Source organism: Apteryx rowi, unplaced genomic scaffold (genome assembly GCF_003343035.1).
Source record: "Apteryx rowi isolate R43461 unplaced genomic scaffold, aptRow1 scaffold_3, whole genome shotgun sequence".
NCBI classification, from domain to species: domain Eukaryota; kingdom Metazoa; phylum Chordata; class Aves; order Apterygiformes; family Apterygidae; genus Apteryx; species Apteryx rowi.
In genome coordinates this window covers 4,013,780-4,038,722 of record NW_020449418.1, presented here as the reverse complement: position 1 = coordinate 4,038,722, position 24,943 = coordinate 4,013,780, and the positions used below count along the sequence as shown (strand labels likewise).

At 44.5% G+C, this 24,943-nt stretch overlaps 1 protein-coding gene across 6 annotated transcripts in view; it reads right to left on the bottom strand.

The window, feature by feature from the left end:
- XPNPEP1 (X-prolyl aminopeptidase 1) overlaps positions 1-24,943 on the bottom strand; it is a 47,773-nt gene that overhangs the window by 10,588 nt on the left and 12,242 nt on the right. For 4 of the 6 annotated variants that reach the window (XM_026069848.1, XM_026069847.1, XM_026069849.1 and 1 more), the window contains 14 exons: positions 24,635-24,730; positions 22,292-22,373; positions 21,111-21,321; positions 17,448-17,537; positions 16,045-16,095; positions 14,825-14,883; positions 14,012-14,089; positions 13,120-13,191; positions 11,040-11,100; positions 10,119-10,188; positions 8,810-8,983; positions 7,861-7,937; positions 7,064-7,162; positions 5,536-6,061 (listed from right to left, as the gene is read on the bottom strand). In XM_026069848.1, coding sequence (XP_025925633.1) covers positions 5,936-6,061; positions 7,064-7,162; positions 7,861-7,937; positions 8,810-8,983; positions 10,119-10,188; positions 11,040-11,100; positions 13,120-13,191; positions 14,012-14,089; positions 14,825-14,883; positions 16,045-16,095; positions 17,448-17,537; positions 21,111-21,321; positions 22,292-22,373; positions 24,635-24,730 — 1,346 coding nt within the window. In that variant the 3' untranslated portion in view covers positions 5,536-5,935. Of the gene's footprint in view, positions 1-3,733; positions 3,840-5,535; positions 6,062-7,063; positions 7,163-7,860; positions 7,938-8,809; positions 8,984-10,118; positions 10,189-11,039; positions 11,101-13,119; positions 13,192-14,011; positions 14,090-14,824; positions 14,884-16,044; positions 16,096-17,447; positions 17,538-21,110; positions 21,322-22,291; positions 22,374-24,634; positions 24,731-24,943 lie in introns of those variants that run through there. The other 2 variants (XR_003254192.1, XR_003254191.1) reach the window with 1 other exon arrangement.

Below are 24,943 nucleotides of genomic sequence, written 5' to 3'. Positions count from 1 at the left end.
AACATCATYCCTTCTCATATCACCTGGTGTACAAATTGTCTCCAAAGGGAAAACCACTCCAAGGGAGGAAATGGCTCAGCAGATGGTGACCAGTGGGAGCAAGGCAGTGAGGTACCCCAGGAGCCCAAGTTCCGCAAGAGCCAGCAATGAGCGGCTCCGAGGACCGCACATCCCATCACAGCCACGCAGGGCAGCCTCACGGCTGAGACACCAAAACTCCCCTTCAGCCTTCACCAGCCCTCATGCCATTAAAACAAAAGCAATGTATTACTTTTTTTAAAAAGAGTTTTTGTCTTGATCCTCTCTTATGATTTTGGCTGCTCTCTGCTGGCCCCTCTATGTTTCCTGTCTATTTGCAGCCAGGATAACTTCCAGAGTTACACACACTAGCAACATTTGCCTCATGATCAGGCACTGGGTTGGAATCAGGAGATACAAGATTCCATCTTGACCCAGTCGCTGTCTTGTTAGATGAATTTAGACCACTATCGTTACCATTTTTCCATGCCCAGTTTCTAAACCCTTGAATTGTCTTTTGTTCCATGTTTTACACCTTGCTGTCTCAAATGGCCTGATTCTGACGAATTTCCAGGTTATCTCAATAATAATCTGAAAACAGACTTATTGAGACGGTGTTCCCTATGTTAATGGGGAGTTCTCTTAATARAATAAAATAAAATAAAATAACTTTCTATTACACTTATTTAATTTAAAGTATCTCTGCTGGGTGGGGATTAACTGGGGGTTTCTCTGAGGCACTCTCTTGATTAAAGAAATTATTCCATTTACTGATTGCATCATCTCTGCCCAGAAAGCATTAGGTTGGACAAAACACATTTGGACTGCAGACTGCGTTTGGCTTAGTCAGCTGTGGGATGCAAAGGATATTGTCATTTGCAGCTGACACTACTCTTGAGCACTGTTTCAAGCTTTTTAGTGATGGCTGTCTGTCTGGAGATCAGGAAGCGTTAGTCCAAAATGAGCCCCGAGAGAACTGCAGGGTCAGAGGGACACTGAGAGCCCAGCCCAGTACTGAGGAGCTGGTTCAGCCCCAGCCATGTGCGCAGTTTTTCAGTGAACTGAACCCAGACATGAGCCCCTTCTGCCTAATGTTCTGCAGGTGTTTGAGCATTTTACATTCAACAGAGCTGCTCTGCATTTGCAGAGACCAGTGTGGTTTGCTCTGCCTCCATTTCCCCAGAGGGACAATTCAGGCTGGAAGAATTTTACCAGGGGTTGAAATTGGATGAAATCAAGCTTCCTCTAACTGCAGCCCTCGCCTGAACAGCCAACAGAAGAGAGATAATAGCACTGACCAACTTGTCCATTAGCGAAGCCTCTAGCAGGCTTATTCAATACGTATCTCCCTCCAACCCCACATCCCCATACCCCACCACCAGGACATCACTTCCAAACCCCCGTGCTGTGAGCTGATGCTGGCTGGCTGTCCTGTGTGTCAAACCACCATACCTCTGCCTCCTACACCTCTTCAGCGTGGAGCTGCAGCCTTGACCATCAAACCCCTTCCTTCCCAGGGAGCAACACAGAGAAACTATAGGAAATCAGAGGCCTTTTACAGGGTCAGAATGGTATTACATTCCCATTTCTTTTTGATGCTAACCTTTGTCAGACAACCATCGCTTCACAGCGGCACGGAAACAAACATGTCTGTGGGCATCTGCCACATCCCAAATTTAGAACAATTTTTAACAAGCTGGAAAGAGCAAAATAAACAGCACTTGATCTGAGAAGCTTCCATTCTTGACAGTGTCCCCAGAGGTGGTGGAAAGCCAAGAAGATAGCTCCTTGCTTTAATTGATACATTAAAATTCTTCCAGGCTGCTACACAACTGTTAATAGGCAACTTAATTAAACACTAACCCAGTTCATATTTCCACCCTCCAGAGGCTCTTGTTTCTTTTTTTTTTTTTTTCTTATTACAGCCAAAGCCATAGGGAGTTTTGTCCTAATCATGTAAAACAAGCTGAGGGCAGTGACATGAAGCAACTTATTTAACTCCTGATCTCCAGACACCACAGCCAAGTGCCCGGGCCTGCGCTTTCTCCCCTAAAAAGCAGACTTAAGGAAATGATCTCTCCCCTTCTGCTGCCCCACAGGAAGGGGTCCTACTGCCCCTGTTTGAAGAGAACAGCTCAAGGCAGATTACTTCCCACCAGGCAGGAAAGGGAGCAGGGAGCAGACCTGGGACTCTGTGAATTAGGTGAATTGCTACAGGGAAGCATGAATACATGGCAAAATCCGTAGCACCAGAAGTCTATTCACCCCCACTGAGCGCTAAAAGGAGCTGGGGTCAAAGACAGTCCCTCTCCAGGCACCAGGTGCAAACACACTGATGTTTTAGGCAGTAGCCTGAATGGATGAGTAGCCTCATTTAGCTCCTCATCAACATCTTCCAAGATGCAGGCTTGCTCCACACTGTCCTCAGCTATGCACTGCCCAGATGACAGTCCTCCACAGGCCCCACACAACAGGGAGAGGATAAATTGCTTGCAAAGGAAAGAGGGCGTCATTTCCTCTAAGCTGGTTCCCAGGAGAGCTTTAATATCTGGCTGCTCCAACTGCCTGATTCAAACTATCACTATCCCCTGAGGAAACCACAGGAATAAGTGTCCATGCTCCACAACGCATCCTGGCCTCCAATTGTTACAGGGCACTAATCTACTGTCGGCAGCTTAAGCGTCCAGCTGATTTTGATGAGTTTGCCAAGGAGGTCCTAAACAATGGTGTTCTCAGAAGCTTTCTTTTGCTTTTCTAACACCTACTGGGTTAAATCAGAACTTGCTCTAATAGCTGCTGTGGGAAGTGATGGGTTTAACAGTCATTTGAACAAATAGTGGAGTTTCCATTACAGGTGAGTTATGAGCCATTTAAGTTAAAAAACAACTGGATTTTACTGCTGCCAAGCACACTTAACATAATACCCACAGATTGAGGAAGGAAGGGTGACTACAGAGAAGCCAACCAATCACCCAGGTTATGGAGGGAGTGAGCATTTGTTGCTTGTGATAAATGAATACAAATCCTTCTACTCAAGGAGAAATAGTCTATTTGTCTCAAAAACCTTGTACACCAACAGGCACATTGCCAATGCACACGTCACGATTCGTGATTGAATGGTGAAGTTGATGCGGATTTTCCTCACTGAAAAATAGGGTCTGTCTCCTGCTGTAACATTTTTATTCCAAGAGAAACAAAGAACTTTATAGCCCCCAAACATAATAATAGCAGAGCTAGAGATTTCTAGGACAAACACTACCAAACTGAGCTGGGCAGGAGAAAGAGCAAGAAAGGAGAAATGCTCTGGCAACATAAATCAGGGCAGCCACGTTGACCTTGGGTACAGTTTGTATCTGCTGAGGTTCTGGCCCAATGGGTAGAAATTGAGGCATATGGTGCTTATTCCAGCAACCATGTCTTAGCTGTATAAAGAGCAGAAATCTGCCTTGTAGCATCAACTGAAAGTGTTAGACACTCACTGGGTTAGAAACCTGTAAAACTGAACGGCTTTCAAATAGACCACTAAGCATTTTCCTATTGAAAATGCCTCTTCCTCCCTGCACCAAAAAAAAAGCTTTCATTTAAAAAAATCTAAAAAAACCCCAACATTCAAATAAAATGACATCTTTCACATGAACCGTTTATTCTATGGTCGTTTCTGAGGATGGCACCTTTAATTTAGAATAAAACCCAAACCTGACAGAAATATGCCTACCATTCATTCTTTTCCTTGCTCCTCTTCTCCTTTTTTCCTTCTTTCAGGAGAGGGGAAGGGAGAGCCCGTCCAGAGAGAGCAGTCACTCAAGGAATAAATCAAAAACCTGGAAGAAAAAAAAAAAGCCAGCTTTAATTTCCATTGGAAATCTGAAGCATTTGTCCTTGCGTGAGAAGAAACCTACCCAGGCTGGGACTTTGCCAGGACATCCAGGACGCCATCCTTGGGAACACCTGCAGTCATAGGCTCTGGACAGCCACCTGTCAGCAGTACAGCCCCCGTGGGCCTACGCTGACCGGCAGAGTTGTCTGCTTAAACTTCCATGATCATCCTGGAAAGTAGCTGTTTTCTTGCCTTAGAAATCTACACAACTGTTAGCTTACACAGCCTGACGAGGCTCTGTGGTTTCAGGCAGTCAACTGGTAACTCCCTGATCGCTCAGCTTCGCTGCATGCAAGTTGATTTTGCTGAAAAATTCCCATTTTGTCACTGTACAACCTGTTTAGAAACCCCCCACACGTTCTTTGATCCTGTAGCACAGGCAGTACCTAGAGAGGCAATATGCATCTTTGGAAGAAGCRCTTCTCCCTGTTCCTTTTTAGCAGATGGCACATACCCAGGAGAGACCATGGATCAGTTGATATGTGACCCTAATTTCTCATAGACACAGTTGAGATGAAAAATAATACTTGCAAGGGGTAGCAGGAAACCACTTGGATTTTTAAACATATATTCTAGGAGTGCAAAAGTGAACTTTTAAAGTGCCAACTGCACTTTTATTTTTTCATTTCCTTGGACAATATAACTAGAAGGCCAGGCAACTTAATTCCCTGGAAAGTTTATCTTCCCAAATCGTGCCTCTTTAGCTCCATGATACTATCTCCACTTTCAAAAACTCAAGGGAAATATTAACTCCATGCCACTTAACAGAGATTAATATTTCCCTCTTAGAATTTCTTGGGGAAAAAAAAAATCATGAAAATTTTCTTTTGTACAGGACATTGCTTTAAAAGATCAGGCAGCTGAGTGGCTGTGACCTGACTGTTCCTTTTAGATTTAAAACTGACCTATAGTTTGATCAAAATGTTTCTAGTATAAATGTAAAAATGGACACTTCTTTTAGTGAATATATTCTTACACCATCATTTAGCATTATGGGCAATGCTCTGATTTGCCTGCACACAGTGACTTTTCAGAAGAAAGGCAGACCACAAGACTGTGGAGCAAAGATTCCTCCTTCCCAGGTGAAAAAGGGTGGAAGACTCTACCGTACATGTTTAACTTGTAGTAGTTTGCTTAACCACTAGATGTCTTCGTGCACTGTCTAGCAGTCCAGAGCGTGGTCCCTGGTGACGAAGGGCAGACTCATCTTGAACCAAAGCTGCACAACGATCTTTTGCCCATTGTATGCAGTATTTTTTTACTTCATAATTGTCCAGGAAAAACTAAGTCCATGATACTGCCCACTTTTCCTGCACTGCCAAGAGCTATACAAGCATTCAGTGAGTTACAAAGAGACAGAAGTACTAGCCTGGGTGCTGTGCATGCATAACCCTCTGCTGAGTGTCACTACAGCCCTTCCATGGCCTGTAGTAAGAACCAACTGCTCCCATGAGGTCTTTTCAAAACATCCGCCCAACTCCAAGCACAGGGCAGTCCTATACATATTTCTTGCTGGATGGATGCATATACAAAGGTGGAATTGTCTGGTCCTGTGCATTTACTATGCCTTTCTCCAGGCTGGCTAACCCAATGCATCACTGACTGCAAAAGAAAGCAGATGGAGCAAACAAAGGGTTGGAAACTTTTATTCAGTGATCAGCCCTGCTGTGTGGGTAGCATATTAGCAACTGGAACCCAAGTATGTAAAAATACTGAGTTTTCACAGTGAAAAAAATTAGACAGTATAAAATATTCCAGTATTGTCTCTTAGAGCCATTATTTCAATAAGACACCCCTTTCAAAGGCAACATGCTTCTTTATTTTGTTTGTTTTCTATTTCCCTCCCCCCCCCACACACCCCCCCCTCAAAAAAGCATTCAGACAGGAACCCTCCTTACTTCCACATAGGGATGGGGGAGACACTGAATGAAATCCCTCTCTTGATTTCCAAAAGCTTAAATCAAAGAATGTTCTCCCAGTGGCACTGCGATCATTATGACACCATGCGGCCCTGCTGTTCCACCGGAGATGACCATGTCGCTACTGAACTTTGAGGGGCTCCGTCTCCCGAATCAACCACTGAAGAGCTTCGTGTCGGCCTTGCCTCTCCAGTTCTGCTCCAATTACTTCCCTGCATTTCTGATGGTAGTCATTCACCCAGTTACACTAGAGAAAGTGAAGGGCACAACATTCAGTATAAACGAGAAGAGTTGGTACCCTTACAAGTCACAGACACAGCAAAATCTTTGGCTCTCATGAACAGCCAAAGACATTCATATGCCATTAAACTCTCTGCGATTAGGCTGTTTGGCTCTTGGGATAAGCTCTTGCATCAAAGAGACAGACTTCTGATCTATGAAAATGACTTGCAAATTTGATGGGGTGGGAACTGAAGCAATTAGTCCTGGGTTTTCAGAGGAGTTAAGGTTCAGTGAGACTGAAGTGTATTAAGTCTTTGCAAATCTGCCTCCAGCAAGCCAGAATAACTGCCTTGCAATGGTCTAGTAAACAGCTTTGCAGATTTGTAACTCTGAACAATGCAGTCCTGAGACACAAGTTGCCCTACTGATCCAAACAGGTAAGCTTAAGGCAGATCTTGGTACTCCTCACAGTACTCTTCAGAAAAGGAAATGCAAATAGGATCATCATTCAGAGAAGGAGGATGGGTTGAGGCAAAGTGAAGAGTGTGCTAGAAAAAAACATGATCAAAATGCACCATTGGTGTCTGCTCACAGTTCGCATGTCCTGCAAAGCATGGCATGACTGAATGGACTGGTCACAAGTAAATAGTGACAGCAACATGGGACATTCATTAGTATAAGTTCTGGGGAGAGAGCACGATAGACTGACAGGAGCAAATAAAGGCAGGGGTAGAAAGAGAGGAGAAGAGAGAACATTAAATATGATATCAAAGGAACTACCAAAGCAACAACATTGCAGCGGTCCCCACAGGCTTTATCACAGAATAATTTAATTGGGAGGGACCTCTRGAGGTCATCCAGTCCAYTTTCCCATCCAAAACTGGGCCAAATTTAAAATTAAGTCAGAGTACTCAGGGTTGCTCTCTGAATTTACAAACTGGAACAGAGGTCAGTGGTTGTCATACACTAGAACCAGCTCATTCTGTTTTATTAAAAGAAGGGAATGCAAACCTACTGTTTCTCTCACCTCTTTTTGTGTCAGCAAGTTTACATCAATCATTTTCGTCTGGACTGGAACCAGGGTTAATGGTTCAAAAGTCAGGCTCCCTCTGTTTTTGAAATTATACTGCAGCAGAAAGACAAAAGGGGCCATTAGTTCTTAGAAACCACCCTTGCCAGATCACACTTACTCTTCAGTTCTTCATGTCACAGGCCATTAAAGAACAACCCTTGTAACAGTCAGATCAGAAGGTAGCAACTTATAATTACTTTTTTCTGGATATTTCAGGCAATAYAAACCATAGTCATTTCCCTCAGTAGTCATTTTTAAAAGGCCATTTCCCACGTCACAACCTGAAGGGATTGGGCTTGACGACCATATGGTCATTTCCAGTTTTACATTTCTAAAAGCATAACCCAGCCACACTTGCATTTAGCATGTCAAAATCTGACTTTGGTGTTGGTTCTACTGCCACTAGGGGCTCTCAGAGAAGCAAATCCCCACTTGAGAAGATACTCTACAGCAATGTGCCAGTGCTGCATTAAAAATGATTCTGGTCTTTGATATCCTGAGAGAAAACTTTTTAAAACAACTCTCACATACAGATTTCAACCTACGGAAACTCTGCAGAAGTAGAACTGTCTTCAATGTCTCTGTTAACMGGGGAGACTTAGAATCAGTCTTCACCATGGCAGGGTTTTGGAGAATACCACTCATGAGTAGCATTTAACTGTCTGCAGCATGGTCCCATCTCAAGTTCCAGTACTTTAAGTCTTACAACCACTGACACATGGAGAAAAGTGCAACTTGAGCAAGTCATTCACCTTGGTTTCAGCTGGGATCACAAGGACAACATTTTCTATTCGGATCCCAAAGGACCCATCTTCATAATACCCAGGCTCTGCAAAAACAGACAATAATCAGCTAAGCCACACAGATACACCATGTAAATATTTATTCCCTATGGGCAAACTTCTTCTCCAAGGTTTTAGTCCACTGAAGTTGCTAAACAATCTTGACATCAGGCATCCGGAGAGGCAAACAAATTTCTGACTCTACTTAATCTGCACAAAAGCCCCGAGCAAGGTGACAGCAAAAGTCCTCAACAAGAGAGGAGAAACCAGACAGACAGCCCTCAAGCTCACAGAGCCTCCTTCTAAGTCAAGGGAGAGGACAGTACATGTGTTCACACTACCAAAAAACTTAGGAAAAAATTAATCTCTTTATGACAAGAAGGTCCCCCAAAACAGTTACTTTAGAGGGTGCTTTCCCAGGTTTAGCTTTTCTCACTGGAAGGACTTTGCAGCCCTGAAGGAATAAGTCTTTCAGCAAGCCCCACTAGGTAGTTAATGCACTGCAGGAGAAATGAGGCATGTAAATATTTAACAGCTGCCTCAAAGATCCCATAGCAAAGACCAGATTAGCTCCTGAAAGCTTAGTGTCCATCTCGAACTGTAGCTAACTCCTGCACTGCAGAATGGGAGGCTGCATGGCAGAGCCAAGCTGGTCAGCAGCACAGCTCTGCTACAGTTTGCACTGTACAAAGCAGGGAGTGGGCCTGCAGCACCTGACTGCAAAGATGACTTATGGGAGGTAAGAGACCTAACATGAGAAGGTCTTTCCCTAGAGAGCTTAAATGACGATTAAAGTGACAAACTGAGGAGTAGGATCAGGGCTTGTGATCCCACCTTCCTGTTCCACCACTGTCAGATTTATTCCCTCCACATCTTAAGAGCACGCTCCCTTCCCCAATAGCAAGAGAGTCACAAATACCATCGGAGACAATCATGCCAGCCTCCAGGGGCTCGTCTGCAAAGGTTTTGTAGCTAATGCCACAAGGACCCTCATGTACGTTTAGGAAAGAGCCAACTCCATGTCCTGTCCCGTGCAGGTAATCCAAACCACAGTCCCACAAGGCAGAGCGGGCAAACGAGTCTAGAAGGTGACCTGCAGGCCAAGGGGAAGAGACAGATGTAGAGAAAGAACTTGATCAAGCCAGGCTCCCTCAGCGCTTCTGATAATCACACTGAGGGCTCAACCCTGGAGAACATGAAAAAAATATAAAGTCATTAGTTTGTTACAAGTTACAGGAGAGATGCTACCATACTTAGCAAGTCTGACATTCAAGCCCATTCTCAAGTAGAGAATCCCTCTCCCTCTCCAGTTACACAGCTCTTCAGAATATGGCCTGCATCACAAGCATTGCATTGCTGCTTACTCCAGCRGGGTTTTCAGGAAAGGATCTAGGGGTTGGATGCCCAGAGAGAATTCAGCACCTTTCTTAAAGGTAGCTGCACTAAGTAAACTCAAAGTGGAAGACCTGGCAATTGCATTTGGTGAATTAACCAGCCAGACTTCATGCTGGGATGCACAATCATTTCAGGTTGTTTCCACCTGAATGCAGAGAATTTCTACATTTGCATGTGAACACTAGGCCCATACCTGCAATTTCAGACRCCCCACAATTTCTGTGCAGGTTTCTCATATCACTACCCAACTGCTTTATCCTCACCTACCCCAGAATGCAAGCTGGAGGCAACTCTCCCCTGACCAGGGAGAAAACAGCTCTACAACAAATTCACCCTCAGTGAGTGCATACCACAGCCTCTCCTGCACAGAATCAAAACAGCTCCTTTGTGTGTCATATTCCCATGCTGCTTGCTGATAAAAGAGACTGCATATTAACTAGAAGAGAAATAGCCAGTCCTTTTGAAGCTGGAAAGCAACCTCTTCCTTTGATAGGGCCATGAGTAAAGCATAAAGACAACCTCAAAGCACAAAAAGGCCACAGATGTGTCAGAGTGCAATTCAGTGGTGAAAGTCACTGCCATCCTAGAACTGGAGCACTTTGAAAACCCTTCAGTTCTTCCCTCAGAAGTTTCAGCACCAGTAGCTGCTAAAAGAGAAGGAATCAGTAATCCAGAATCCAAAATGCAGTGACAGAAACAGACATGGAGAGCTACAATATCTGCCTAACACATCCAGGCTTGTCAACCATAACATTTTCTCAGATCCCTTAATGGTTCTCCAGAGGTCACCGCTGTGGTCAAAACACCCTGAGACCTCCACCCCACCAACCTACCTTTGGTTCCATTTGGGAAGATGGCTGCACTCACAGCTATATGTCCCTTCAGGACATATGTGAAGCATTCCTGTCAAGGCAATACGTGCCATGAGTAAACAAGGAGAGATAAAACATTGCCCTCCCCAGAAATGGAAAGCAAGGCTGCATTTTGCAGCAAACTGTGGAGAATCTTGCAAGATTTGCTCATGCTTTCCTATGACTGGCAGTGCCAAAGCAAAGCAGGAGGAGTTTAAATTACTGTAAGGATCTTTATCAGCTAATTATGGAGTGTGTGTCACAAACTCAGACTGCAGACATAGCAACAGGATATTCACTTGACCCRGATGACTGATTTTCCTCATGGCTGTAGCTTTACTTCCTGACTATACCCTCCAGCATATTTTTCATCACTGAGTGAACTAATGATGAAATGAGTTTTAATTAAAGAAGTGATTTTACATAAACAAAATTACATTGCTCAATTCCCAACATGGACGTTCTTACAGCAGTTTGAGACTGGCACAGTAAGCTAGACACAAACCACTACCACAACCTTGCACTAAACACCGACTTTTATACTAAATTAAGTCAACTTAACTCCCATGTTGGACAAGCCAATAATGTGCATCTTCAGCCTGCAGGTTTTATTATTTCTTGGAGAAGGTGTGTCACTTTCCAGGTGAGAGGTGTGCATCTTAAGATAGGGAGGTATCATTCTTTAATTCACTTCAATTTTGGAAATCTGAAGTCTGACAGCTTCCTTTTTAGTCTTTATAAAAATACTGTCACTTGTTTTATTAGTAAATAAATGATACTCAATAGATCCCTTTGACTATACAGCAGTAGGGAACATCATTATTTTTTAAGCACCATAATGACTGTTCAAGTATCTCTAATAACAAGGGTCAGATCCCAACACACAATGAGATGCCAAGTTACCTTTTCATAGGCTGATGGTGTGCCAAAATGCATTGTCCTAGTCACATCTGTTGTGCCATCTCTTCCAAAGGCAAACAAAGATGCAGGACACAAGATGATGGGGGGGGAAAAAAAGAGACCAAAGTGAAAAAGCACAGAAAAAGCCAGTCATACTGCAACAAAACAACCAAACTAAGCGTTGGGTAAAGTTCTCTGCTCTGTGCTACACAAGACATTGATGATATAACAGTTCCTAATCCTAAAAATTCCTGAACGCACACATCCCAGATGTAACCTTAATGATTTACAATTCAAAATGTTAACTTTCAACCATAAGAATCCCACAGCTCTTCTCAAATTAGAATCTAGACTGCTTGTAAAAGTGAAGCTAATTTGAGGATTAGCAACAGGCACTGCCCATAGAGAAGAGGACAGAGAAGGTCAAGTTGAGTCTACTTGCATTAAAAGAAGATTCTTTAGCAGCTTAAAATGTTTGTATATATATATATAAATATATATATACACATGTATGTATGTGTACACATGCGTGCAAATGATGGCTGTCAGCTCTGAAAAAGTAAGTATAAGTGGGTTTAGTTACCCTCAGGATGCCTTGTACTAAAATTTTTACAAGTTGTCCATCATTCTGATGACATCAGAGAATGGCTCTAAGTTCCTTCTACGAATACCATTTTGAGCCAGGCGTCAAAAACACAGATGGCCTTGAAATAATAAGTTCCCTCTGAAACATTCATGCCTGTGCCTACGCTTTTCCCCAGCACACACACACCACAGTCACAAAGAACTCACGGTTTAACTTCTCAGCAGTGACAAGCTGAGCATCCCTGTCACAATGCTGTGGTAAATGCCATTGATGTCCAGCTTATATGTTATTCACAGGCTGCTTTTCATAGTGGCACTAAGGAAATTGTTAATTAGGCCATCAGAGGGGGAATAAAAGATCTCATTGTAAAAATCTTATCAAAGGATGTTTGCACAGTTCCTCTTCAAAGCTCCTGACTGACATAACAAAGAGGCATAGCTCTAAAGACAAAGCTCGTCTCAAAGAAGCAGTCAGGTCCACCCTGCATCTTTCTGAACAAACCATTCCTAATCTACTTACACTGGTTAAAAACATCACTTCTTTCATATTCAGTGGAGTCAGAGCTCCACAACAAACCACCACAGAGACTGAGGCCACTGAATGGTGTTGTCAAAACAGTGCTGAGTGAGCAAACAGACACGGACACGTTGCCTTCCCCAAAACACACCTGAGACCCAAGAGGCCACTGGGATGAGAAATCCTGCCTCTGAGTCTCTCTGGAAAGAGAGAATACCACAAAACAGGGCTGTTCCCTGCACCTTTGCTCCACCTTCCTTTGGCCTCAAAATCAGTCAAATTGGCAACCTGGCAGGGTGGGTACCTTATTCAGCTGCACAGGTTGCTGTGTAGACAGCCCAAGGCTAAACCAGGGCAGCCAGGCCTGCAGCTCTAACACCAGTGCACCAGTGAACAGAGCTGGAACGGACAGAAGCACACCCCATCAGCCAGAGCATGGCTATCGGCAACACTGGTGCTGGGACTCAGAGGAACCGCACTTTTAGATCCTGTTCCCTGCCCCAGAGAAGGCTTGTCTGCCGCCCTGAATCTAGCTCAAAGCCTGCTGCCAGGAATCAGTCATCCAGTGCTTTCGCTGCAAAATCTGCCAGGCAGAAATCCACCTCTGCATACTCTGCCCCCCCCAGTAATAAGGGCCCGTTAGTTCCATGTGTCTGTGAGAACCACCAACTCCTTTCGTAACAAAGCACTAAGGTGTCACGTCTAGTTCAGAGGTCTCACAACTAAAGCCAAACCACCCATCTAGACCTCCCCAATGCTTAAGTAGCCCCATGCAGGTTTCTTCCAACAGCTATATTCAAGATCCCACAAACACCTTTCGGAGGAGGTACAATAGACAGGCTCTCTGTGAAATGGCTCTCAAAACTGCTCAGTCAGCCGCTACACATTGCTGTGCTTGCCAGAGCAACGATGAGCTGACCCTGCAGGGTGGTCGCTAGGAGCAGAGAATGCAGTGTTTTCAGCACCATTTATCCCACTCACTTGTACTGTGCTCCTGAGTCCAGGAGGTAGATCTCATTCATAGACAGGGTTCTGTTGGTCTCAGGAACTGGCCTGTTCAATTAAACACAGAGTTATTTGTTCCATGGTTTTAAGGCCTCTAGCCCAAGTCTGTGGTCCAAAAACCACACTAAGTGCAAGCTTGGATGTGTCAGCTTTGATTTCTTGTAGCAGCGATGGAAATCCCACACATGCTGAGCCAGGGATCATAGTGAGGAGCATATTTGTCTACAGTAAATAAAATTTAGGTGCACAGAATAGTTTTATTGCTTCCAGGAAATCCTCAACACCTGTTCCCGGACTTATTTCAGTGCAGTTTGCACTTTACCCTCATCCTTGCTAGCCTATTTCCACCAAATAGCCATTCTTTATGCCCCTGAGCAGACAGGCATCCCTCTTGATTTCTAGAACTAGCAATTGTCCCACAGCACAGAGAGACCGAGTCAAGCCCATCTCCAGCTCTGCCAGTCAGCATGTGGTGGATGCAATGAAGGAAACAAAAAAGCTCTTCACAGACATAAAAGCTTTTAGACTGAGTTGGGCCAGGGATTAAGTCTCTGTTCCAACATAGATGTTACCTATACTCTTAATTGTTTTGAGCTGAGTCAGTCACCACTTGGGACAGGTGRTTCCTCAGTGGCCACAAAGGACAGAGAACAAGACCAGCATCATAATAAATGCATTCCAGCCAGGAGAGCAAGTTGKTTTTTTTTTAATCTAGTAAGTTTGGAAGCTGTTGTGGAATAGAGCAAGATGGCAATTGACAGCAATTACGTCTCTCTGGAGCACTCTGCTGCGACTCCACAGAGAAGCTACAGAGCTCATTCCCAGTATGCTTGCTGAAGGACAAAAGGAGAAGCTGTGTTTCTCTTACTTGTAGTGAATGATGGCTCCGTTTGGACCTGTGCTTGAAATAGTAGCAAAACTCAATTCAACAAAGTCTTTCTGTTGGCTGAAAGAAGAGATTGTGATCAGTACGGCATAAATGAGGAGCATATCAGCCACCTGGGGCACCCCAGCACATGTCAAGCAAGAGAGAAGTCCTGGCAAATATTGCAACCTTATCTTCATTCTTTATTTCACTTCACCTTAGCCTCCCCCTAGTCCTGAAAGCCATTTGGGCAAGCAACACTTGGTTAGGAGAACTGTGCAGATCCAAACTCTATCTTCCCAACCACATGAAAACCTGCTTTCTATCTCTATCCACTCCTTACCAGTAGGAAGTTCACCACCCAGACTACCCAGGGAGGAGACATCCTGAACAATTTCTTCTTTATTATTTATTTACTCATAGGCATTTTTAGAGGACCTAYTGAGGTACACATGGAATATCTCAATACAAATGATGCTCACTGTCCATCAGAGGAGGGGGAAAATTTAACTCCTCCGTGGTAAGAAAGCAACTATCTCATATTCAAGTGCCCTAACCCAAAGCACTCCTCAATGCTATCTCAAAAGGAAAGCAGGTAGGATCCAATGGGCTGGGACCTGTAACTCCCAAGGGACCCAATTCTTCCTCAACTCTTTCAAGTGTTCAAAAAAATCCCAGAGTAATGGTTTGTCCTCAGGTAAAATACATCTGACAGTGAGCTGGATTTCTAAAGTGTAAAATAAAAACAAAGGATAAAAATCCCGCCCAGAAAGGCCCACCCAGAATGACACTCCCTCACATGGAATTTATTTTTACCTGCGAAACTCCTCTGCTTTATCTGCAGCAATTATTTCTGTCACTGTTCCCTTTGGAACCTAGGGGACAAAGGTTTAGGCTGAATTAGCATGCCAACAGGCCAAGGAAATGCTGTATGCACAGGGAAGGCCCAATGTTTAAGTATTGTAAAACCCAGTCTTGAAGTGGCCTCTTTCCAGGTTTTCTGTCCTCGTTCGCCAGTGATGACAAACAAAAACTCAGCAGTATTGTGCAGAGCGTGTGAGAAGCAGGAAGCAGAACTGGTCGTGGCAGGGTTGCCGAGCCCTGCTTGGGGAACAGTTACTGCAGTATCAGCTTCGCTAAGGCAGGCACACAAGTAGCATCTTACACAGCAGCATCTCTTCACACAGTCACGTTACACTAGATTTAAACTGTTCTATTTCAACAGTCCGTGGTATTAGCTGAAATCTGCTTCTGTCCAGAAATGGAAGCACTTGTGGGGAGAGTGGGGGGGAAAGAGGAATTTTATCTTAGACGTTTGGCAAATCAAAACCCGTGACACAGACTGCTGAACTGACTTCCCCAGGACGGGACAATAGGCAAGTGGGAGCCAGAGACAGGTCTCATATCCCCCAGAGCAGATTTCTTGAGGTACTCAGACACATAGAAAGGCACCTTCTGGAAGTCATCAAAGCACCTTTATAAGTAAAGTCAATGGGCTCAGGCATTCAGTAGCACGGAAGGAACACAGCTTAGTAAGGTACTGTGTAACACTTGCTTCACTATGCACTCCTAACGCAGAGCAAACAGGAGCAATTTGACATAACCCATTTTCACTGCACATAAGCCTGACTGCACGTCTCCATTCATAAACACCAAATCTGTCCATACTGCTGGACAACGCTGATTATCCTGAAAAATACTCCTGCAATATTGCACTAAACTGGACATTATTTCATGATGTACACTATCAAACCAGCACAAGACAGTATTAAGCCTATATTAAGTCTGTTCAGGTCATTCCTCAGCTGCTCTGGCTTTGGTCTGTGCAAAATAAGTGGGAATATGTTTTCAAAGAAATTAACTCAGCCTTGGACAGAAGCAAAATCAAAATCCCCCAAATCAAACAAACAAAAAACCTGATATCCCCCCCTGTCTTAGCAAAGGCACTATAAAAATATCAAAAGGTTTGTGCTAATGAAGAATTTTACTTCGCAATAAAATCTCCAGGTCAAAAAAAAAAAAAAAAGATACACTACCTCCTTCTCCAGCCAGTTAAAGAGCTCACACAGGGCAACAGCATCTTTAATCTGTTAAAATAGGCACAAAAAAAGAGAACTGAGAACAAGTAAGATTTATAAAGCCTCAGTAAAAACACTGCTTTTAATGCAAAGCAATTACACCTGCAAGCTTCAGAGAGACAAACTAGGTGATGTAAAAGGTCTTTCCAGGTTCTGCATCTTGTAATTAATGCAAGCACTGAAAATTTATCAGAGCAATTAAATAAATKTTAATAAAGGTTTGCTGCTGGGACATATCTCATCACAAAGGATTACCAAGTCCTCAGTAAACATTGGCTTTACCCCACACATGACAAGTCTCTTCTGCTTCAACACAGAAGACCTTGTGTTTCAGACCGTGGGAGATGACGATACAATGCATCTCGGCCTGCGACAAGGGAATATGTCTGTCGCGCGCTGAGCCTCAGAGGCACCATGTTGTCTCTGCCATACAACCTCTGGCTTCTCTCCTGTCTGATGATTGCCTCCCCCCCTCGGCTTTTTTTCCCTCTTCTTTTTTTCTAAAGGGCAAGGAGCAAGAGACAAAYGTACAAGAGCGAGGCACAACTTTTCCCACAGGTGACAGAAAAAAATAAGGTGTCTGTGCTCAGTACAAGTATTTTTACTCATCCATAACTGATAGGGAAACAAAAGCACTGAATTAGAAAGCAGCAGATCCCAAGGAACTAGCAGCAAATATGGAGCAAGCCCAGAATTGCCAGCCCTGCTCTAACTGRCACATTTCTCACGTTGCAAAACCTGCTGCTTGAAAATTAACAGGAAATAAGCAAGAAAAATTTTCAGCCCCACTGTGAACCTGTTACACAGGCTTCATCTTTTCCAGAAAATGTGCAACTTTTCTAGAAAATCAGCACCATTTTCAGAGTGTCATGATGATGATGCAAAAACGGAGCACTCTGAAGACACTGGCTGCTTCTGAACATCTTGGCCTGTGTTTTGCATTACATGTCAAAGGATTTCTCTATGTTCTTTCTGCATTTGTTCAGGTGATAACAATTTAAAGACTTCACTGAGATAGAGAACAGCAGTTATCAAAGTGAGAGAACATTCCTTTAAGGGCTCACACTCTAACACTTCCAAGTCTGTGCAGTCCCCAACAGAGCAAGTTTGGTTACTCACACTATTACCCATGTTGTTCTTCACTCCAAGGGAGCACTGAACAAGCAAAAAAAAAAAAAAACCTGCTTCAGCAACAGTAGATGTTCAACAGAAGGCTAGAGAGGCAAATCCTTTTTCACTCTGCCATCCAAATACTTGCTTTTTAATGCAAAACACAAATTTAAAGGAAAATGTAATCTCCTTCCCTGGATGTAAAGCAAACCTCCTTCCATGCAAAAGGAGGCTTTCAAGGTTTTACTTACATGTGCTCTTCTCATGCCGTCYGTTTCTGAAGCATTCTTCACAGCTTTTGCAATACAGATGGGGGTATATGGGGTGAGGTATCGGTAAGCCTGCAGCAGAAGGACAGGGATTACACGTGGATTAGTCAAACAACACAATCCTACAAGTTTAATAACCCAGCCTGGCCACAATTTGTACTTCAGCAGCCTCTCTAARCCTTCAGGACTGTTGGATACTGGTTACTAGTGGTTAGCTAAGCACACTGGGGAATAAAGAGGAGAAGTAGTCCCTGCCTGTAGAAGATGGAGTCATGAGGAGTATCCAGGAAACCAGAGTGCCAACAGCACACCATGAAGTAGCGTCAAGATTTGAACAGCCTGAATATCGCATCCATGTCCAAGCCATGGGTTTGCTCTTGGTGAAGTACACATGAAGGCCYAGAAACAGCCAGCAAGAAACACTAAAACTTCAGTGAAGTTTAGGCTGTGGAAACATGAACCTAAAAAGTCACCTGGAGTTGTTACCTTACTGTTACCCTCAGGCAGCAACAGGCAAAGGAACAGGCCCAAGCATCGAGCACTAGACTCAAACCTGGAGGCCCCCTTGGGCCCTGAGGGCTTGGCTCCTTCAGCACTGAGCACCCGCACTTCTAACAAGCAGCAGCTCTGTCAAACACATCAAGAGCCAGCAAAAACCATGGAAGGCCAGTGCAAAGCTGAGGTTTACATGCTGTCCTCTTCCAAAAGAGGCTTACTTCAGGAGTTTGAGAAAAACTTTTCCTGCGCCTGGATCGGGTGGCCTTGCATTAGGCACTAATAACTGATCCCTTACCACTGTGCATTTCCCCTAGATGTCAGCTGTCTTTCCATTAGTGGGAATGCTTGGCTGGTTCTGAGTGTCACTTCAAAAGTTTGCCACCTGCGGTAACTTGCCCAAGTCCGCAGAAGAAGGAATAAAAGTGAGGTCTTCTCCTCCAGTTCTCTGCATGACCCATTATACATTGGGGGATGGGAAGGACTCCTATACAATCCCAGCCCAAGCTGTGTGCTGTTTTCTTATTCTCAACACATCAGCATACAAATTAACACCACCCAAATGCATAGGATAGGCCTGTTAGACCCTCAGAGAAGACCAATTTTTCACAAATCCTAGAAACTTAGTTTCCAGATTCTTAAAAACAGCAGGACAATTACACTAGATTATGAAGAAACTGAAGTGCTGAAAAAGCCACAGGAAACTATCAGAGTCAGGGCAGAACTGCTCCACAGTCAGATTTTGTATTAGATTGGATTGTCTTTTACAGATACCGCCCAGATCTATTAATCTGTGAAAAGCATATTTACAGTTGCAGTTGTAGGCAAATCTATAAAGGGTTTGCAGGTCTGTGTTTAATAATGCACTGGATTTTTGCCAACATCAATATTTGGCTTTGATGGAGGCAGGCAAYAGACAGACTTCTAGCACCAGCATTCTTTAGAGCACCCCAGGCCAGTTGCTCAGCTGCTGTAAAGTAGCATAGAGCTGGCAAAAACCACCCAGCAYGAGGAACTCTGGCTCTGCCACTGACTCACAGGGTGGTTTTTAACCAAGACATTTCAGTTCTTTCCCCTTCTGCTTTCTACTGCACAGCACTCCTTGGGCCAGGGACTCTCCCCAGGCATACAGAGGGCACCTAGCACAGAAACGAYTTAACATCAGCAGAAACTTCCAGCRCTAYAGGGGYAAACTCATTGCAGTCCTTTATCTAGGCCAGACCGGCTGTACTTTTCAACATGGATGCTCTGCATTATGTCAGCTACAGCAGCTTATCTAAACTGAGGTTAGTTCATTTCAACCACAAGACAACAAGGGGTATTTTACCCTGAAGTCAGAAGAGCCACAATTTATCCTGGATGCTCCATAGCCTCTATGCTTTCTGCTACCCTGAAAGGCAGTGGGCAAAATTTAAGCAGTTTATGTTCAGAGGCCATTTGTACCTAGAAATGGATTGCTGCTCTCAGGAGGTTTAACTCTGGACAGGGGCAAAGAATGCATCAGTCTTGCTCATGTTCGTGTCTTGTTTTGGGTTTGGTTTTTTTTTGTTTGTTTGTTTTTCTTTCTTTTTTTTTCTTTTAAACTTAAACACAAGGTAAAGGGCATGTTTCCCACAAGTCAGAGCACAGGCACTCAGAGCCACATCCCTTATTAAAGGGACATGCTGGCAGTGACAGAACTTCCCAAAACTTCCCTTTTTGGTTTTATTATCTGTCCCAGTGCACCAAGTGCATTGAAGCTACCAAGGTATATAGCAAAGTCATCACTGGAGAAAAGAAATAGCCGTTCCTGCTGCTATTTTGGCRACAAGAGCTGGAGAGATTTGTGCTGGTATCAGACTGTGGCAGTTTGGGGTACACAAACAGACCTTGCACTTGGGACTCTGCCTTTTGGGAAACAGACAAGGTCACTTCTAAAATTCTTGTGTACAGGAAAGGCCTTCAAGCCCCATGAGCTGCTATGTTGCCACTGGTAGGACTGTACCCTAAACACACCTGCAGCAGTATGCGCAACAGAAAGGGGATGTCTGCCCACCTGGAGGGAGCAGAAACCTGGTGGTGGGCAAATGCAGACTTGCAGCCAAACACTTTACAATTTATTTTTTTCTTGAGTGCCCCCTTCATCCGAGCCCTGCGATTCTCAGGCGGGAAGCCTGGACTCTTCAGCGTCTCAGCAAGAGCACAAAATCCTCTTCGTTGGGTCTGGTCTTCCAAAGTAACATCTGGAAAAATGCCAACTAGGCCTTGATTCCCAGCCATATCACTGTGTAGTATATTTATTCACAGTATCTGTTAGGATGTTTTTCATAGTGTCTGTTACCAGATGTCTCTAAACTGGATGGAATTCCAGAGAGAACGTGATCTCTAGCAAACAAGAGATGTACACAAGATGAACGGAAGTCAGCTTATCTGTCTGTAGTTGCTGCTGTGTCTTTCACTGAGCGTCTCCTCTCCTGACTCTCTAACAAGATATTAGGACTCCCAGACAGCCAGGTTCAATTACCAGGGTGAGATACAGCACATAAAGCTATACATAAAACGTTCTGATGTTACGACTGTCCCTCAGCAGATGCACTCACTGCATGGACAACAAGCGCCTGCAGACTATCCGCATCCTCAGTGTTCCCTGCTCTAACAACTCTGCCGCCCTGCTCCTCCCATATTCAGTATGTCACATATTGCTCCATATTCTCAAGCTACTGAAACAAATAAGAGGACCACCTTCAGACACTCTAAGCCCAGTGTCCCCTCCTGAAAGTGCTGCCCAACTTTCCTGCTTCAATTKCTGGGAGCATTTCCTAAAGCAGCTCTTATTGCTAGTGCACATAAGGCTGATGCTCTAGCCTCAGGCACAGCGACCCGAGTTCACCCTGTTCCCTCTCTCCCCCCTCTCTCACTGTACTTGCCTTATCTTCAGCTGACAACCCTTTGGGTAAATCAGCTTAGCGAGTTGGAAGGCCAGCTCCAGCGAGAGCTACCCCAGAATTAAACAACCCCTCAATACCTTAGCACCGCTGGATTGCCACACAGGCACCAGCCTACAGCACACTCTGTGGAGGGGAAACCAAGGGCAGCTGCCCTCATTAAAACCATCCCTAACTGCACTGAGGAGGAAGGAGAGAAGTCCTTTCCCTCACCAGGCTCACAAACCTTGGGGACGGCTTCAGTCAGAGCATAGCTGGCTTTGTCACTGAGCCATACTTTCTCCCTGGGTGAGAGGCCTGCGCCAACAGCCTGCAGCTCCGTCAGGATTGATCCATAGGGCACCACCTGGATTTTAAACTCAGGCTCCAGGGTGGAGTCAAGCTGTAAGTGTTCCCTCACGGCTGGGTCCATCACCCGGTCACCATCAATGAAGAGCCTGAGAAACAAATCAGAAAGAGCAGATAGGTAGGCCCACATCTGACAGAGGTTTGAATAAGGGAGGAAGAAGTAACCACGCTGCTCTGGTGATGTTTAAGAGACAGAAGAGATTGTTAATTATGCTTTACAATTTCCTCTAGATTGTTTTATCCACTGGCCTTCACACAGCTTGAATCCTGCATTGAAATTAAGACGTACCACCCTGCTGAGGGGAAAGGAGCTGTTATTTTTGTTTGTATGACATATTCAAAATGGCTGCATCCCATAACCACACTTCAACCAGGAGAGMGCAACAGAGGCATGTAATGGCTGTTCTCTAATTTTTAAGGGCAACATCTGGAAGGAGAAAAATCTACTGTTATTATAAGCACCACACTGTTCTTACTTTATACTGAATTGGAAACTTGAGCTCAACACTCGCATACAGGCTGTACTCACACAGCCAGGTTTTACTCCAGACGCCTCCAGCTAGCAGCTCTGAGGTGCCTCTAAAACATTTGTGTTTGCTGAGGCTCATTACAGGGGACAGCTAGGGGAAAGCAGCTTTACGGCATAAACCAGTCCTGAAACCTTTCGACACAGTCCCTTCAGTTTTGAAGTAACTCATCAATGACATTAGAGAGAAGTTTTCCAATGTGCAGGCCAGTGTTGGCTCTCACCCACATTTCACCTAGGGCTCCAAGAGCCCTCCACATTATCTCAGGGTGACAGAGAGAGGTCAGCCATCCCRCCCAAGATCACCCAGCAAGTCAGCCGAGGTACTGGGGAGCACAGTGGAGTTCTTGCTTCCCTTCTCCTAGCTCTGATCAGTGGAGGAAAGTAATTAATGCTGAAGACAAAAGTGCTCAGAAGGGACATCAAAGCAGCCTGGGTGTAGGCGGTTTTAAAAGACAGAGTGTACTGCTAGAACAGATCTCCCACAGAAGAATGCATCTTGGGGGACAGAAGAGGGGAGGAAATACAAGTACCTGATTGTGTTCATTCCTATGATGGCATATGCAAAAAATACAGGATTGTACTCAACATCAGAGCCTCGGAGGTTGAAGAGCCCTGGAAAATAAGAACGTCAAGAATCAGGGTCCTGATTCATCCTTTGTAACACTAGAGAAGGCCAAGAATAAACTCAGCAAAACACAGTCAAGCAATTAGCTGGCATGGGTGCAGGCAATGGGTCCAGCTCCCACATCCTGCTGCCTTTCAGACAATCCTGAGCTTTTGCCAGGAGATGGCACCAGAACTGCAGCTTGAACACTGACATCCAGGAGGGAAATCAGGGTCCAACTTTCCAAGGAAGGGCCTGGCTTGGAAAAAAGCAGATATTGTCAAAAAAAGACATGGACATGCATTAAAAAATATATAAGTATTTGCTCTTTCCAGTCTGTGCAGTGTGATAAGAGCTCACTTCAACAGCCAGAAAGCTTTAAAGTTACAAAAGAAGATAACACTTCATCTAATCCTTCTTTTGATACTTGAGAGAAAGGAGACACAATAGGCAAGACCAAAATACTCCAAAAATGCATCTCATTTGGGTGCCTCCAACATCTCAAATGCGGACTTCACAGCCTTAGGTTCTTTTCTCTCTCACAACTCCAGGCAAAGTCAAGAGGAGAAGGATATGTTCAGAATCTCCAAACTCCCGATTTTAGGGTCAAATAAAAACCCCAGGGTATCCAATTAGCTGAAATGAGTTACTTGAGGCAATAAGGCCAGCCAGCAGGACAGCTGGGAACAGAACCAGCATGTCCTAAATCACAACCAGCACTGTATTCAAACTGTGCAAATTCTGCCACGAAAGTAAAAATAGAGTTTGATCCTCCCCAGGGAAGGAGTAGGTCACTTGAAAGCAGGAAAGAGTCACAAAGAACTCTTTACTGCGCGGGTACAAACTTCCTCACTCATCCGTTTCTCAATGCAGCAAGGAGGCAACAGCCTCGTTTTGTGGCCCTCTGTTTCTGTCTCCAGAAGCTTGTCTGGAGTTTAATATAGTGAATTTAATTAGATAAAATTAAAGCGTCCCCCCTCAATTTAGAAAAGAAAATCTACCAGGCACTTGGCAGCAAGTTCCTCTCATGACCTCTTCTGGTTCATCTTAAAACCCTTGATTCATAACCAAGCTTGGCTTTGCTGGAGACATTTAATCTGAAACCACCTCAGGGCAGCAATTTATCATTAATTTAATTGGAGATGTGCCTGAAAAGGTGAGACAGAATCTCTGCTCACACAGGCCTCCCCAGGGAGGAATCATATTCGCCACTCTCGGAAGTACTTCTTTCATGAAACAAGCTCTGTGCTCAGTGTCCCAGATCCAGGAGAGCCTACAGACCTCAGCAAGCTGGCTTCTCCCCGTGCTGGAGGCTTCACGCTGGCTGTGCCGGAGCTAAGAACACACTACCTTTATTTCTACCATTTCAGATCAGACATGGGGCACATGCATTAACAGCACACTCCGCCAGTGCTGGCATTCCCGTTGCACCACTCTGGGTCTTGGTGACTTYTGCTAACATTAATCAGCAGAAATCACTCAGAGGCATGGATACACAAAACTAGCAACAACAGTCCCTGGGGAACCACTGCCTTTTCTGGCTACACTCCCTTCCTACACACTGGGCAGGGAGCCAGGGTGTAGAGACCTGGTTATCCTGGAGCCCCAGACACAGGACTCTCCAGTCGGACCCTCGGATCAGCTTCCCTCCTGGGCTGAAATGATCTGGAAATACGAACTGAGGCCTGACTTACTTGTTTTAACCCAAGCATTTGCCGAACACTGCAGAGGTAAAGACTGATTTTAAAAGCCATGAAAATTATGAAGAGGACTGTGAATGCTGTATACCCCACCCTCGCCTTATGTATACAAAGCCACATGTTGCATTGTCTTGTTTATAGTCCAGCCTCCACAGCAGAAAGTCTCCATCATCCCATAGGGTGAGGCAGCATCAGGATATCTTACAGCCAGAAAATCTCACAGGTTGGGTTTTTTTCATTCAAACTGCTTCAGGCTTTATACATGACCTTCCCTTCCCCTTACCTGGGCTGTTTTTCAAAGGTGGTGATTTGTTGCATATCCTGGGCCAAAAAAGTATTCAAGAGCTTCATCGGTTTAAAAAGGCACTGTATAGAAATACAGACTCATGGCTTGTGACCAAATTTCTTGACTGCACTTGATACAAGTTAATTGACCTCTAACAAATACATTGGTTGTATTGAGTGTCTCACTCTGGCAGGGTTCTTCCTTTCCCAGGAGGAAGGAAGTTTATTTGGAGGAAAAACTGAGAAGGGAGGTGCAACAGCCCAGGCCAACTGCAAAGACTTACATGCTACTTCATCCAAGGCTGTTACCACAAACCACAGCACTTTCCTCTCAGCCATTTTTGAACGGAGGGCTAGGATTTTGTCTCTCCAGCTGACCCCTGCAAAACACAACATGAAAAGCTACAGTCACCAGCTTTACTGGGATGGTGACAGAAGCACAGACTGACGCATTGGATTTTGGAGGTGTTCAAACACAGTGTGCTCGGCTTGTGCTCCTCACTCCTGCCCGATGACTGATATGAACCATCTCAAACAAGCTTCYTCCTCTCTAAGACATGAATTGTTTTGAAGCTAACTTCCAGAAAGTGGTT